We start from the raw sequence: 14,231 nt of genomic DNA, 5'->3' as shown, positions 1-14,231 counted from the left end.
AAGACTAACCCACCCACACCCATTTCCCTCTGACTAATGCACCTAACACAATGGGGCAATTTAGCATGGCCAATTCACCTGACCTGCACATCTTTGGACTGTGGGAGGAAACCGGAGCACCCGGAGGAAACCCACTTGGACACAGGAGAATGTGCAAACTCCACACAGACAGTCACCCAAGGCTAGAATCGAACCTGGGACCCTGGTGCTGTGAGACAGCAGTGCTAACCACTGAGTCACGGTGCCATCCAGAAGCACAAAAATCATGCCTCTGGCCTATAATCTCATTGCTGACCTATCTACACTAATCTCAATTTCCAGCGATTGGCTCATAACCTGGAATGTTAAGACATTTCAAGTGCTCACCCATGTACTTTTAAAGGTTGTGAGATATATTTCTATGTTTATACAAAGAATGCTCTGCAATCCTCAACTTGCCTTTACCTTTTGAGAATACAACAAGGGAAGACACATTTGTATGGGGTGACCTTTAGCCTCTGTGAGAAATTGATATGCTATTAAAGTGGATTATAGGAAGGCTTCACTTAAAACTGTGGTTGTGTTCCTGAAAATGAATACTTTAAATGAAACAACTTTAAGCGAGGCCTGATTTCCCATAGGAGTCAATGTTAAATCCAGAGTTAGGGTCATGTGGGCAACTTTTGAACAGATAAACAAAGAAAAAACATGCCCAATGACATGCATCCTTTGCTGAAATAACATACAACAGAAAAGAAATAATTGGATGTATCAGAAATAGTGAATAATATAGACAGCACTTACCTATCTCTCTAAAGCAGTCTACCTGCCTCACCACAATTTAGAAAACTGATTGGATGAACCTTGATCTTCAACCAAAGCACCTTTACTTTCTTCCCCTCTCTTCACTACATTTGTAGCAACCCCAACAAAGTTGAGAAGGAACAAGCCCTTTTTGCTCAGGGTTCTGCTCACTGCAGTGGCCTGGGAGTTCAAACTTCAATTACTAAAGACTCTGGAATGGATTGTCATCCAATTACCTGTAGTGGTTCGTACTGCTGCCTCACAGCGCCAGGGGCCCGGGTTCGATTCCCCCCCTCGGGTGACTGTCTGTGAGGAGTTTTGCACGTTCTCCGGATTTCATCCAAAGATGTGCAGGTTTGGCTGGATTGGCCATGCTAAATTGTCCCATAGTGCCCAGGGATGTGCAGGCTGGGGTGGGTTAGCCATGGGAAATGCAGAGTTGTGGGTAGGTGGCTGAGTCTGGGTGGGATGCTGTTCAAAAGGTCGGTGCAGAATCAATGGGCTGAGTGTACTTCCTGCAATGTAGGGATTCTATGATTCATTTGCAGGCAGACAGGGTCCTTTCCTGCTGTATTATACTTCTCCCTCTTTGAAATACATCATTAACCTTCCACTTTTGGCACATTGCCATGCCTCCTTTATTATACATGCAATGTCCCTCCAGCTCTCTCCTTTCCAACACATTCTTTCTCTGAGGAACTTACCCTTTGGAAGCCATCAACAATTTCTGTCCATTCCTTTTTGTTCCATCATTACTTCCTTAACTCTGAACCTTTGTTTGTTTTCTCTGTCTTGGTTCTATTTATTACTGATTTGGTATTAACTCAAACCCGGCTTGAATGCTTTATCTCATGTGTGTTGCCTGTGAAGTTTCGCTTCTCATCTTGAGCACTGGAGTCGCCCTTATGAAAGTCCTCTCTTTTGCCTTTATGAAAGGCAAGCATACAAATTTACCCCAGGGTTTGGCGGGAAGGAGTTAGGAGTGGATGATTCCAGGCACAGGCGAGCACTTGCTTCAGTCAGAAGGTGGGAAACCAATGGAATTCTCTACCCCAGAGGCTACGTCACTGATTGTATCTAAGACAGAGGTTGACAGGTTCCCAGATATACAGGATATCAGTGTTAGAATGAGAAAGTTACGTTGTTGTAGAAGATCAGCCGTGATCAAGTTGGAAAATGGAAGGGCCGAATGGCAAACTCCTGTTCTCATTTGCACAATCGCAGTTTATTGCATGCAGCAAGACAGCAGATGATGGTGGGAGAAATATGAATATAGACATAGGAACAGGAGTCAGCCATTCAGATTATCTAGCATCTCCCATCATTCATTGTGATCACGGCTGACCTCAAACCTCAATTCTGTATGCCTGTCCCACCCCTGAAATCCTTGGAGCCCAGAAACTGAGCAATGACTGAATATCCATTGTCCTTTGGACAGATTCACAACCTTTGGAGGAGTAGCAGATGGAGTTTAATTCAGATAAATGCGAGGTGTTACACTTTGGTAAGGAGAATCAGGGCAGGACTTGTACAGTTAATAGTAGGGCCCTGGGGAGTGTTGTTGAACAAAGAGATCTAGGGGTACAGGTGCACTCAGGTAGTTCTCCTATGGAAGAATTGGGCTGAAGGGTATGTTTCTGTGCTGTATGACTCGATGAGTGCATGCCTATGTGATTGCTACAACCCTGCGGGAAGGTAATGCATTTCAACCAAACCTCGCTTAATAGAAAATCACTTAATAGAAATAATGGGGCCTATGGGAAAAGTGGGGCCAGGGGCAGATCAACAAAACAAAAGACTCACAATCACTCAAAACTCACCTAAAAGCCTAGCACAAAGTACAGCACAGCCTCAATGAAAGCTTAAACCATATTTATTAATGAAACAAAAGTAAATTTAACACATTACATTGAAAAAGTATTGCTAATGCATGGACAGAGGGTCATCATCATCACCACCTTCAGGTTCAGTTGTGGTTGCAGAAGTGGATGGCTGTGGTTGATCATTTTCTGATTGTTTCTTGGAGGTTTGTTTAGATTGTATGATAGGCGGGTACAAGAATAAATTAGAAAGGCAAATGGTATGTGTAAGAGCAATGCAGTCCCGCAGGAATTATACAGGACATATACAGGAATTCTACAAGAATATTCTTGGCTCAGAGGGAGAACAATGAACATTCATTCGTTTAATGTTGGAGATGAAGCTGCTCAGTGTATAGGCCTGTAACTCTCTCATGCTCTGATGGCAGCTGCACAAATGCAGAATGAAGCTTGCGAAATGATCACTGCTGGAATTGCGCTATTATGAACAGAGGTCAGTGTTCTCGAAAATACCATTCCCAAATTCTTCAGCGACATTGCAGCCAAATTGCGCTGCCAAAAGACGCTTTATACGAGAACTGCCTGCAGTTCCTTGAAAATTGGGTCGCAGGTAGACAGGATAGTGAAGAAGGCATTCGGTATGCTTGCCTTTATTGGCCAGAGCATTGAGTATAGGTGTCGGGGCACCATGTGGTGGCTGTATAGGACATTGGTGAGGCTACTTTTGGAATACTCAATACAACTCTGGTCATCCTTCTATAGGCAGGATGTTGTTAAACTTGAAAGGGTTCGGAAAAGGATGTTGCCAAGATTGGAAGGTTTGAGTTATAGGGAGAGGCTGAATAGGTTTGGGGCTATTTTCCTTGGAGCGTCAGAAGATGAGGGATGACCTTATCAAAGTTTATAAAACCATGAGGGGCATTGATAGGGTGAAGGGTCAAGGTCTTTTTCCCAAGGTAAGGAAATCCAAAACCAGAGGGTATTGTTTTGAGGTGAGTGGGAAAGAGTTAAAAAGGACCTGAGGGGTAACTTTTTCATGCAGAGGGTGGTGCGTGTATGGAATGAGCTGCCAGAGGAGGTGGTGGAAGCTGGTACAGTTACAGCATTTACGAGGCACGTGGATGAGTATATGAATAGGAAGGGTTTAGAGGGATACAAGTTAGATACTGGCAAGTGGGACTAGGTCAGATTGGGATATCTGGTCAGCATGGATGAGATGGACTGAAGGGTCTGTTTCTGTGCTGTATGACTTGATGAATCTGTGACAGAATGTTTAAAAAGTGTATGCCTATGTGATTACTACAACTCGGTGGAAAGGAAATTCAATGATGCAGCAGTACCTCAAGCATTAAAACTATCAATTTTGCTTCTCCTTTCTCCACGTATTTCAGAACAAAAGAGACTTTAACCAGGTTTTCTCAATAACTTCAAAAATAATTAACTAATCTCCTTGGTCTTGCATACATGCACAGACTCAAACACAGACAAGTCAAGACAAGATGCTGCAGGAATATTGTGGGTGTGTGAAGGTAGATACTAAGGGAGTGTTAAGTGTTGAAAAACAAGAGAATTCATCCCTGGCGGCTTGATCAATACCTACTCTTCAGTCAGTGTCACAAGAACAGATTATCTGGTTGGGACAACAAAGGCTCCTTCTGGAATGTGCCTTTGCAGCGGAAGTCTGGAGGAAGATGCAGTGGTCTGTGTTGAGGCCCCTACTCAGCAGCTCTGTAACACCGAACTCTGTGCTCTACGTTCTGTTCCCCGGGACGTACACACTGAGACAAACATCGACTGCGCCTGGAGGACCATCAACTCAGTGAAAGTCGCTCTTTGGTCTGTCCGAAACTTGTTGGTCTTCAAGACCAAGGGGTTGACCTCAACCGAGTGTTGCAGACTGACACTTTCCAAGGTCCAGGACCACGTGCTGAGGGACGCACTAAAGCCTGGGGCTGCTCCCACTGAGACACAGCAGGGAAAGGCCCCCATCTGAGGTCTTTCAGCTGAAGATAAATGGGGGACTGTTCAATTATCAGACCTTCCCCCAGTGCCTCAAATGCATATTAAATATAGTTCTGTGTAAGTAAGAAATGACTTTGGTTTCTTGGATAGAGTCACACTCCAATGTTTGTTTGTTTCTTCATATGCTGCTGTATCAAACTGTACAAAAGGGACTGTGTCTGTATATAAAGACATTTTTATAAATAAAGTGTAGTTTGAAATAAAAACAGTGGAGGGCTTCATTGGCTGTAAAACACTTTAAAAGCTACATGTGGTCATGAAAAGCATTATATAAAAGTAAACCTCACCTCCTTTGTGAATACAGTTACATTAATCGGGTTTTCCATTGAATAGATTCAGATTGAAAACTGTCTCATTTAGGACACCTAGTGGTGTTTTCAGGTGATGACAATTGTTTCATGAACTTCAAAGAGCTCAAAGTCTTTACAGAATCAAAGTTAAAGATCACATAACACCAGGTTATAGTCCAGCAGGTTTAACTGGAAGCACTAGCTTTCGGAGCGACGCTCCTTCAGCCACGCTCTGAAAGCTAGTGTACTTCCAATTAAACCTGTTGGACTATAACCTGGGTGTTGTGTGATTTTTAACTTTGTACACCCCAGTCCAACATTGGCATCTCCAAATCATGACTACAGAATTAAAGAACGAGGGAGGTTTTACCACAGATGTGGAGGTAGCCTTGCCCTGGGCCAGAAGTTACAGGTTCAAGTCCTACTCCAGGGCTTGTGTCCATAATGTCGCCAAACAGCAAAGTGTAAATCCTTCCAATGCACGGTAAAGTGCTCCAGGCTGCAACATGCAGGTTAACTAGTGCAAGCTCCCACTGCAAACAGTGACTACTTGGGGCAGAGTGTTGAGCAGGAACGGGGAGGGGCTCAATTGACTGGATGTTGCCAACAGCACAAGACAGATTCATGTCTTGCTTCCCAACCCCCATGAGGGAGATCGAGTTGATCTCTGCTAAAAGGCAATGATCAATGTGTGAGAAAGAGAGAATCTTTCATTTGTATAGCGCCTCACACCTTAAAGCTCACACAACAGTTTGTAATGCAGGAAAAGGGGTAAGCAAGTGCCAGCTCCCACAGACTCTATCCTGATAATGTTTTCGACGCTGGTTCAGGGATAAATATGGGCCAGAAACCAGGAAAAACTCTCCTGCTTATCAAAATTGCAACCCAATATCTTTTGTATCCAATTGCTGATTGGCCTCAGTCTGTAATCTCATCCTTCAATAGTACTGTACCCCCCCCCACACCCCACCCCCCCACCCAGTGCTGCCCTTGCACCCTGTAGACCTTATATTCCAATCTCTGGAGTGGAACTTGAACTTACAACATCCTGACATCATTTCAGTGAGTGAATGGTTTCATTATTGAATCATACAGTACAAAAGAGACCCTTCAGCCCATTGAGCCTCTACTGCCAAAACAAATATACTATGACTGACACTAGTCCTACTTTCCCGCAGCCTTGGATGTTAGGATACTTCCACATGCTGATCCAATTCCTCGGCAAAGGTTGTGAGGTTTCCCATCTCAACTCCCCTCCAAGGCAGCACATTCCTGAGCCCCACCACCGCCTGGGAACACAATCTGTCTCTGGCAGCAGCTTGGCGGGATTAGTCAAAATGCAAATCGGATCGATTTCCTTTAGAAAGTAACATGGCGGGATCCCACAATGTGAAGAATGTGAGATGCAACATGTACTCAGTGGAGCTTGGGAGGAACTGGGGGATTTGGATCTACATACCCACAGTTTTGGTGACACTATGGCTTTCAGGGGTGTACTTTGTCCTGGTTTTCTTTTACGCAGAGAGGTTGAGACAGAGGGAATGAGCAGTATGCTCAAAGTCAATAAAGTGCACTGCTTGTGAGGTCTTAGGTTATTTTTAAAAATTGGAACAATGGAAGGGGTGGGGGTCAAGCTCCCACCGAACCTGGACTTTAGTTTAACTTTCATTAGTTGTTGGGGTTCAGAAGCTGCTAAACATCTCTCCGTGCTACAGCAAAATACCCGAGTTCCCTCTCTCACTCTCAGTTTTTATCTGGAGAATTACCTGTGAGACAATCTGTTTTACTGTGTTAGCTTTTGCCAAGGGGTGTTTATGGGATGTTGCTATACTAGAACAGCTGCTGTTCAGTAGTTAAATAATCTGTTATTCTGTTAAGTTTACCAATAGTTATAACTTATTCCAATTTCTTCTTCCTTTTGTGTGTATTTTAGCTATAATGTATGAAGAAAGTGTGTTTTGCTTCAAGATCGGTAGTTTAACCAATCGAATTGCATCTGGAACATAACGCCTCGCCTCTAAAATAGGAAAAAGTTTGAGTCTAGGCTATCTCCTCGACATGTTTCGAGGGGGTTTGGTCTGGTCCATTATTTCTGGAATCAACATCTCAAATTCCACATTGACTTTAGGAGTATAAGACTCAAAGGCAGTGAGTGTTGGTGTCTGTTTTTATTTTGGGTATTGCATTTGGTTGATTTAAACAGGGTGTGCCTTGTGTAGTATAGAACATAGAACATAACAGCACAGTACAGGCCCTTCGGCCTTCGATGTTGCGCTGACCTGTGAAACCAACCTGAAGCCCATCTAATCTATACTATTCCATTTGCATCCATATGCCTATCCAATGACCATTTAAATGCCCTTAAAGCTGGTGAGTCTACTACTGTTGCAGGCAGTGCGTTCCACACCCCTACTACTCTCTGAGTAAAGTTACCTCTGACATCTGTCCTATATCTATTACCCCTCAATTTAAAGCTATGTCCCCTCAGACTAGCCATCACCATCCGAGGAAAAAGGCTCTCACTGTCCACCCGATCTAACTCTGATTATATGTCTCAATTAAGTCACCTCTCAACCTTCTTCTCTCTAACAAAAACAGCCTCAATTCCATCAACCTTTCCTCATAAGACCTTCCCTCCATACCAGGCAACATCCTCGTAAATCTGCTCGGAACCCTTTCCAAAGCCTCCACATCCTTCCCATAATGTGGTAACCAGAACTGTACATAATACTCCAAGTGCGACCACACCAGAGTTTTGTACAGCTGCAGCATGACCTCATGGCTCCGAAACTTTCATACACGCATCATTCTCTGTGTGAGAAAGTTGTCCCTTAGGTCCCTTTTAAATCTTAAACCTGTGCCCTCTAGTTCTGGACTCCCCTACCCTCAGAAAAAGACCTTGGCTATTCACCCTATCCATCTCCCTCATGATTTTATAAACCTCTATAAGGTCAGCACTCAGTCTCCGATGCTCCAGGGAAAACAGCCCCAGCTGTGGGCAGCACGGTGGTACAGTGGTTAGCACTGCTGCCTCACAGCGCCAGAGACCTGGGTTCAATTCCCGTCTCAGGCGACTGACTGCGTGGAGTTTGCACATTCTCTCTGTGTCTGCGTGGGTTTCCTCCGGGTGCTCCGGTTTCCTCCCACAGTCCAAAACTGTGCAGGTTAGGTGAATTGGCCATGCTAAATTGCCCGTAGTGTTAGCTGAAGGGGCTAATGTAGGGGAATGGGTCTGGGTGGGTTGCGCTTCAGTGAGTCGGTGTGGACTTGTTGGGCCGAAGGGCCTGTTTCCACACTGTGAGTAATCTAATCTAATCTATCCAGCACCTCCCTATAGCTCAAACCCTCCAACCCCAGCAATATCATTGTAAAATGTGGTTTCACTCAGTTGGCTGGACTGGCAGCTTGCAAAGCAATGTTGTGGTAACAAAGTGGGTTCAATTCCCATTATTGGCAGAGATTATCTTGAAGTATTCTCCTGCTCAGCCTCTTCCCTTTGCCTGAGGTGTGGTGACCTTTAGGTTAAACCAACACCAGTTGTCTCTCTCTCTCTAATGAGAGAGCAGCCCTCGTGTCTGGTAAGACTATGGTGACTTGACTAAGCTCCCCATCGCAGCATCTCACCAAATCTCAGGTTCCTACTGTCTATCTATGTCTTCAGTGACCAGCTCCCCTCCTGTCAGTTCCAGCTTTTGGTCTGATTTCACCTCTCTATTGTGCAGTTCCACATTATCCTTGTCTGTTGCCCCCTCACTACAAACTCAGAACGTTTTTTGGGGAGGTTTCCCATTTCTGTTGCTGGCCTGAATGGATCTCATACACATTTTCACACACAATCCACACACACGACGTGTGCTCCATTGCATTGCTTCCTTAATCTGTACGCACAGTGGTTTAATCATCCCATCTAATCCCTTGTTCATCAACTGTATCCATCTGCCTCCCCAGTCAGTATCTTTTCCATCCTCTCATTTATTTTTGTCTCTGCCTGTGTCCCTCTCTTGCTGTTGTTCTCATTCTATCTCGCACACAGTCAAACCTGGAACACCCAATTAAATTTTCCCTTTGTTTCTAATTCTGTCCAGACAATTATTGATTGGTTTGGACTGCCCAAGGGCAGAATAGCCTTTTTCAGAGCCCATCGACAGAGAGCTGTGTGTTTTTATTTGGAAAAAGGAGAGAGATCTTGGCTCCCATCCGAGTTGATTTGGATTAAATTATTTGAACATGTGTGTTGACTGACGCAAGTACTGACAGTTACTTGATGTTGAAATTGTCCTCCACTTGCCCTCACATCTGGAATGTAGCGTGCTGCAGATAATTTAGGAATTGCAGAGGTGAGTTTGTTTATTCTCCTTTGTGGTGATTTGTGCCAATTTGGACTGAGAGAAGGACAAGGGCATATGTCCTTAACTAAACCTCTCAGATAGACCAGGAATGCCCTGCCTTTTGGGAAGGTTGTCAAACCAAGGACGGGCTGAAGGGGTGAAATGGAACAGGTCTCCCTTCCACACGGTGCCTCCTCAAACTTGGGTTCGGCTGAAAGAGGCGGAAACGACTGTGCTGTCCACAAACATCAGTAAGGGCCATGGATGAAGCGGTGAAGAAGCTGGGTCAGGATCTGGAAGGGAAAGGGTTGGATTTAGAAGGAGGGAGAGGGATCCATGGTGGAGGAGGGGATAGAGAGAAAGGGAGGGTGGTAAAACGTGGGGAAAGTGAGGCACGGGATCCGAATGGGCTCCATTTGAGATTATACACTCACTCCTTGGGCTTGCCGAGACTTTGCCCACCTTTCTGTGTTTGGCTTTTGCAGCTCAGCATTTCTGCTTTTATTTTTCAGCTGTTGATTTCTGATTATATTATACAGCCCCTCGCAGAGGCATAAATCTAACCACCAAACAGTTATAAAAATTGGGGACAATGAGAATGGATAAAAGTAATGTTTGATTATTTGCCTTGAAAGGATTAAAACCTCACTGTATTTATAAGTAAATGATTGTGCAAAGTTAAATAGACTTAACAAAAGCTTAAGAATTCTAAGTATGAATTAACACGAATGCAATAGAAAACTGATTTAACAGCAAGTCGGGATGCTAAATGTGACTTAATAGGCATGTAGTAAAACACAGCTTAATGAGAATGTAATCATTTCAAATAATGTTTAACAGTAATTTAGGAATTTTAAATCTCACTGAGGATGCATATGGTAAAAGTAATGTACCATAAATGTAATAATTTAAAATCTGATTTAACAAGAGCTTTTAGGCATTGATGTATAACAACATGAATATAGTGAAAGACAACTTAACATGAATCTAAAGCATTAAATTATCACTTAACATAAGTGTTAAAATATTAATTATCATTAACCCTTGGAAATGCACGGTTATAAGGATAGGGTGGGATGCTGTTCGGAGGGTTGGTGTGAACTCAATGGGCTGAATGGCCTGTTTCCATACTGTAGGGATTCTATGACTTAAGAGAAATATGTTCATTTTAAAACATGACAAATGGACTGAAGATATAAGAAAAAAAATGAAAGTATCAAATGTCAAGTGTACATTAATTGTGCTTCACAGTGTGTGGGTGATGAGCATTAGTTGGGAATTCATTTGTGGTTCTGGATAGGAGCAGATTGAGAACATGTTTCTTGGGTCAAGTATGTTTGTAACATGCAACCCCATAACTACTGGGTGGGGTCGGTTGGCATGGTGGCTCAATGGCTAGCACTGCTGCCTCACAGCACCAGGGACCTGAGTTCAATTCAGCCCTCAGGCGACTGTCTCTGTGGAGTTTGCACATTCTCCCTGTGTCTGCGTGGGTTTCCTCCCACAGTCCAAAGGTGTGCAGGTTAGGGTGGATTGGCCATGCTAAATTGTCCCATAGTGCCTGGGGATGTGCAGGTTATATGGGCTAGCCATGGGAAATGCAGGGTTAGAAGGATGGGGTGGGTCTGGGTGGGATATTCTTCAGAAGGTCAGTGTGGACTCAATGGCCTGTTCCACACTGTATGACTGCAATCTTATAGAAGTGTGTGTAACATTTGGCTTCATTCCTATCCTTTGGCTTCTCAGTTTCTCGAATCTAACAGCGATACGCAGATCAAAATTAACATCGGACTTTTAAAGATGGCTTAACATGAAGTAAGTCAGTTAAAATGTAATTCAACGTGAACACAGGAATTTAAAATATGAGCAAACATGAACTTAGGAATTTTAGTATTGAAATAACATGAACCTGACAATCTATCTCAATAGGAGAAAGTGAGGACTGCAGATGCTGGAGATCAGAGCTGAAAATGTGTTGCTGGAAAAGCGCAGCAGGTCAGGCAGCATCCAAGGAGCAGGAGAATCGACGTTTCGGGCATAAGCCCTTCTTCAGGCTTATGCCCGATTCCTGAAGAAGGGCTTATGCCCGAAACGTCGATTCTCCTGCTCCTTGGATGCTGCCTGACCTGCTGCGCTTTTCCAATCTATCTCAATAGACAATCCTAGCAGGGAACAAGGAGTATTGACTGAGAGCCAGAAAGATTTTAGTTCCTGATGCATGTTTCCAGAGATTAACTTCCCATTATACATACCCTTCCCATTACACATGTCCTTTCCATTACACATATCCTTCCTTTTACACATATCTTTCTGATTTAGGATGTTGCCACTTTATGAGTCCACTGTAGATAAAGTAATGCACTTGTACTGAGATCAACAACTTTCCCATTTGATAGACAGGAAATTAGGGATGCAAAATTCTTATTGCGTTCTCCATTAGGTTTTAGTCTCTTGATTTTGAAATATAGGATGCAGTTGAAAACTTCAGTAAAGGGGGTTGGTGCAGTAATGCCGTCTATCAGCCCCAGTGACTGTAGATTTGTTGCCTTTCGGGTCCCATAGTCTTGAGCCAGGTTTCTGACGGTAAATCCCATTCACGAATCTCTGTGTTGCCGCTTATCAATCTTGAGAAATCTCTTGGTGTTCTCAGCAGAACCAGGGGTCCAGACTATTGACAGTCCCATTCAGAGCTGCAGCGGCTAGGATTAGTTTGCAGATTATTAAACAGACATATCAGGAGGGATATGAAAGCCTGCTCAATGAGGATCAGTGGTCTCGTCCCCATCCCAGATGCTACCCTTGGTTTTCTGCTTGTGTTGCTAATCCTTATCAGGAACTGATTAAGGCAGGCCCTGACTTCTGATACTGCAGATATGTGTAGGAAATCTCCCATTTTGAAAGCAACTCATTCTTGAGGAGCTTACTTAACCATTTCATTTTTATGGCAAGATAGCCATTGAAGAAAAAAAACATCTTCTTGACTTGTCGCTCTTCAAGGCAGAATTAGTTTCCCTGGAAACTAGAATCCTCAGAATGAACTTCATTTTTATTCACTCATGGAATGTGGATGTTATGGGCTGGCCCAGCATTTATTGCCCGTCCCTAGTTGCCCCCGCTTGAGATGGTGGGGATGAGCTGCCTTCTGGAACCGCTGCAGTCTGTGTGCTGTGGGCAGACCCACAATGCCCTTAGAGAGGGCGTTCCAGGACTGTGACCCATTCAATAGGCTGGTGGCTGATCATCCAACACAGTCCCCTGTTCCCACCTTCTCCTCAATTGCTTTGATCCCTTTAGCTCTAAGAGCTTTATCTAACTCCTTCTTGAAAATACTCCATACTTTCTTCTCAACCACTTTCTGTGACAGAGAATTTCACTGGTTCATCACTATCTGGATGAAGAAATGACTCATCATCTCACCCTTTGGAGGCCTACACGCTACCTATAAACTGTGACTCTAGATACTGGACTCCCGTGTCAACAGGAACCTTCTTTCCTGCCCAGACCTGCTGAAATTTTATAGGTTTCTATGTGATCACCTGACTCCCCACTCTAGTGAGTATAATCCTAACCAATCCACTGTGTAATTAATCCCTGTATAATACTCACACCATCCCTGAAATCAGTCTGGTAAACCTTTGTTGCATTACCTCCACAGCCAGCACATCCTTGCTCAGATAATGAGACTGTACAGAATACTCCAGATGTGATCTGATCAAGCCTCTGTACAATTGCAACAAGATACCCCTATTGCAAGAAGGTGGCTCAGTGATTAGCACTGCTGTCTCACAGCACTAGGATCTGGATCAATTCTCCCCTCGCACGACCGTTGGTGTGGAGTTTGCACATTCTCCCTGCTTCTGCGTGGGTTTCCTCCCAAAATCCAAAGATGTGCAGGTTAGGGTGGATTGGCCTTGGGAAATGCAGGGTTACAGGGATAGAGTAGGGGAATTGGCCTGGGAGGGATACCCTTTGGAGGATTGGTGTGGGCCAAATGGCCTGCTTCCACACTGTAGGGATTTGATGATTCTCTTTGAATCCTCTCACTTTGAAGGCCAATATGCCACTAGCCTGCTGCACCTGCAAGCTTACCTTTGATAATAACTTCACAAGTGTACCCAGTCTCATTGTACCTTCTCCTTTCTCTCTCCATCACCAATCTGATCACATTCAGCTTCTGAAAATAATCTACTCATCTTTTAACAGCATGGTTCAAATCCTTCATGTCAAATTGATCATCTTGTGTCTGCCTTATTTTTAAATCTTACCTACAGGTTGTGTAACAGAAACATGTATTATTCATTGCCTCTTTAAACATCCTTTTATTCAGATCTTAACCATCGTTGACCAAGCAAAATCCAGACTGGTTATTTCCATCCCACATGTCAGATTATTTTAAAATGTGAACAGGACTATAGACAGGTCAAATGCAGGAAAGATGTTCCCCCTGACCAGGGAGTCCTGAACAAGGGGTCATAGGTTAAGGATACGGAATGGACTATTTCGATTATCTACAGTGTGAAAACAGGCCCTTTGGCCCAACAAGTCCACACTGACCCTCCAAAGAGAAACCTACCCCTCTATATTTACCCCTGACTAATCCACCTAACACTACGGGCAATTTAGCATGGCCAATTCACCTAACCTGCGCATCTTTGGACTGTGGGAGGAAACCAGAGCACCTGGAGGAAGCCCACGCAGACAAGGGGAGAACGTGCAAACTCCACACAGACAGTTGCCCAAAGTGGGAATGGAACCTGGGTCCCTGGCGCTGTGAGGCAGCAGTGTTAACCAATGAGCCACCGTGCTACCCTGAGATGAGGAGAAATATCCTCACCCAGAGAGTGGGGAGCCTGAGGAACTCTCTCCCACAGAAAGTGGTTGAGGTTGAGGTCAAAATATTAAATGTTTTCAAGAAAGAGTTAGATATAACTATTAGGCCTAAAGGGATTAAAGGGAGGAACTGGGAACTGGATATTGAGTTGGATGGT

The 14,231-nt window shown here is 44.0% G+C and overlaps 1 protein-coding gene across 6 annotated transcripts in view; it reads left to right on the top strand.

The window, feature by feature from the left end:
- The first annotated feature begins 8,891 nt into the window (after positions 1-8,891).
- LOC140489336 (excitatory amino acid transporter 2-like) overlaps positions 8,892-14,231 on the top strand; it is a 52,279-nt gene continuing 46,939 nt past the window's right edge. For 2 of the 6 annotated variants that reach the window (XM_072588788.1, XM_072588783.1), the window contains exon 1: positions 8,892-9,252. Coding sequence is in view for 2 of the 6 variants with exons in the window: in XM_072588782.1 (XP_072444883.1) it covers positions 9,353-9,494 (142 nt within the window). In the remaining 4 variants the exon portion in view is untranslated. Of the gene's footprint in view, positions 9,253-9,324; positions 9,495-10,989; positions 11,059-12,718; positions 12,796-14,231 lie in introns of those variants that run through there. The other 4 variants (XM_072588782.1, XM_072588781.1, XM_072588784.1 and 1 more) reach the window with 3 other exon arrangements.

The sequence above is a fragment of the Chiloscyllium punctatum genome, chromosome 18 (assembly GCF_047496795.1).
Source record: "Chiloscyllium punctatum isolate Juve2018m chromosome 18, sChiPun1.3, whole genome shotgun sequence".
Lineage (NCBI taxonomy): Eukaryota > Metazoa > Chordata > Chondrichthyes > Orectolobiformes > Hemiscylliidae > Chiloscyllium > Chiloscyllium punctatum.
This window is presented reverse-complemented; position numbering and strand designations above follow the sequence as displayed.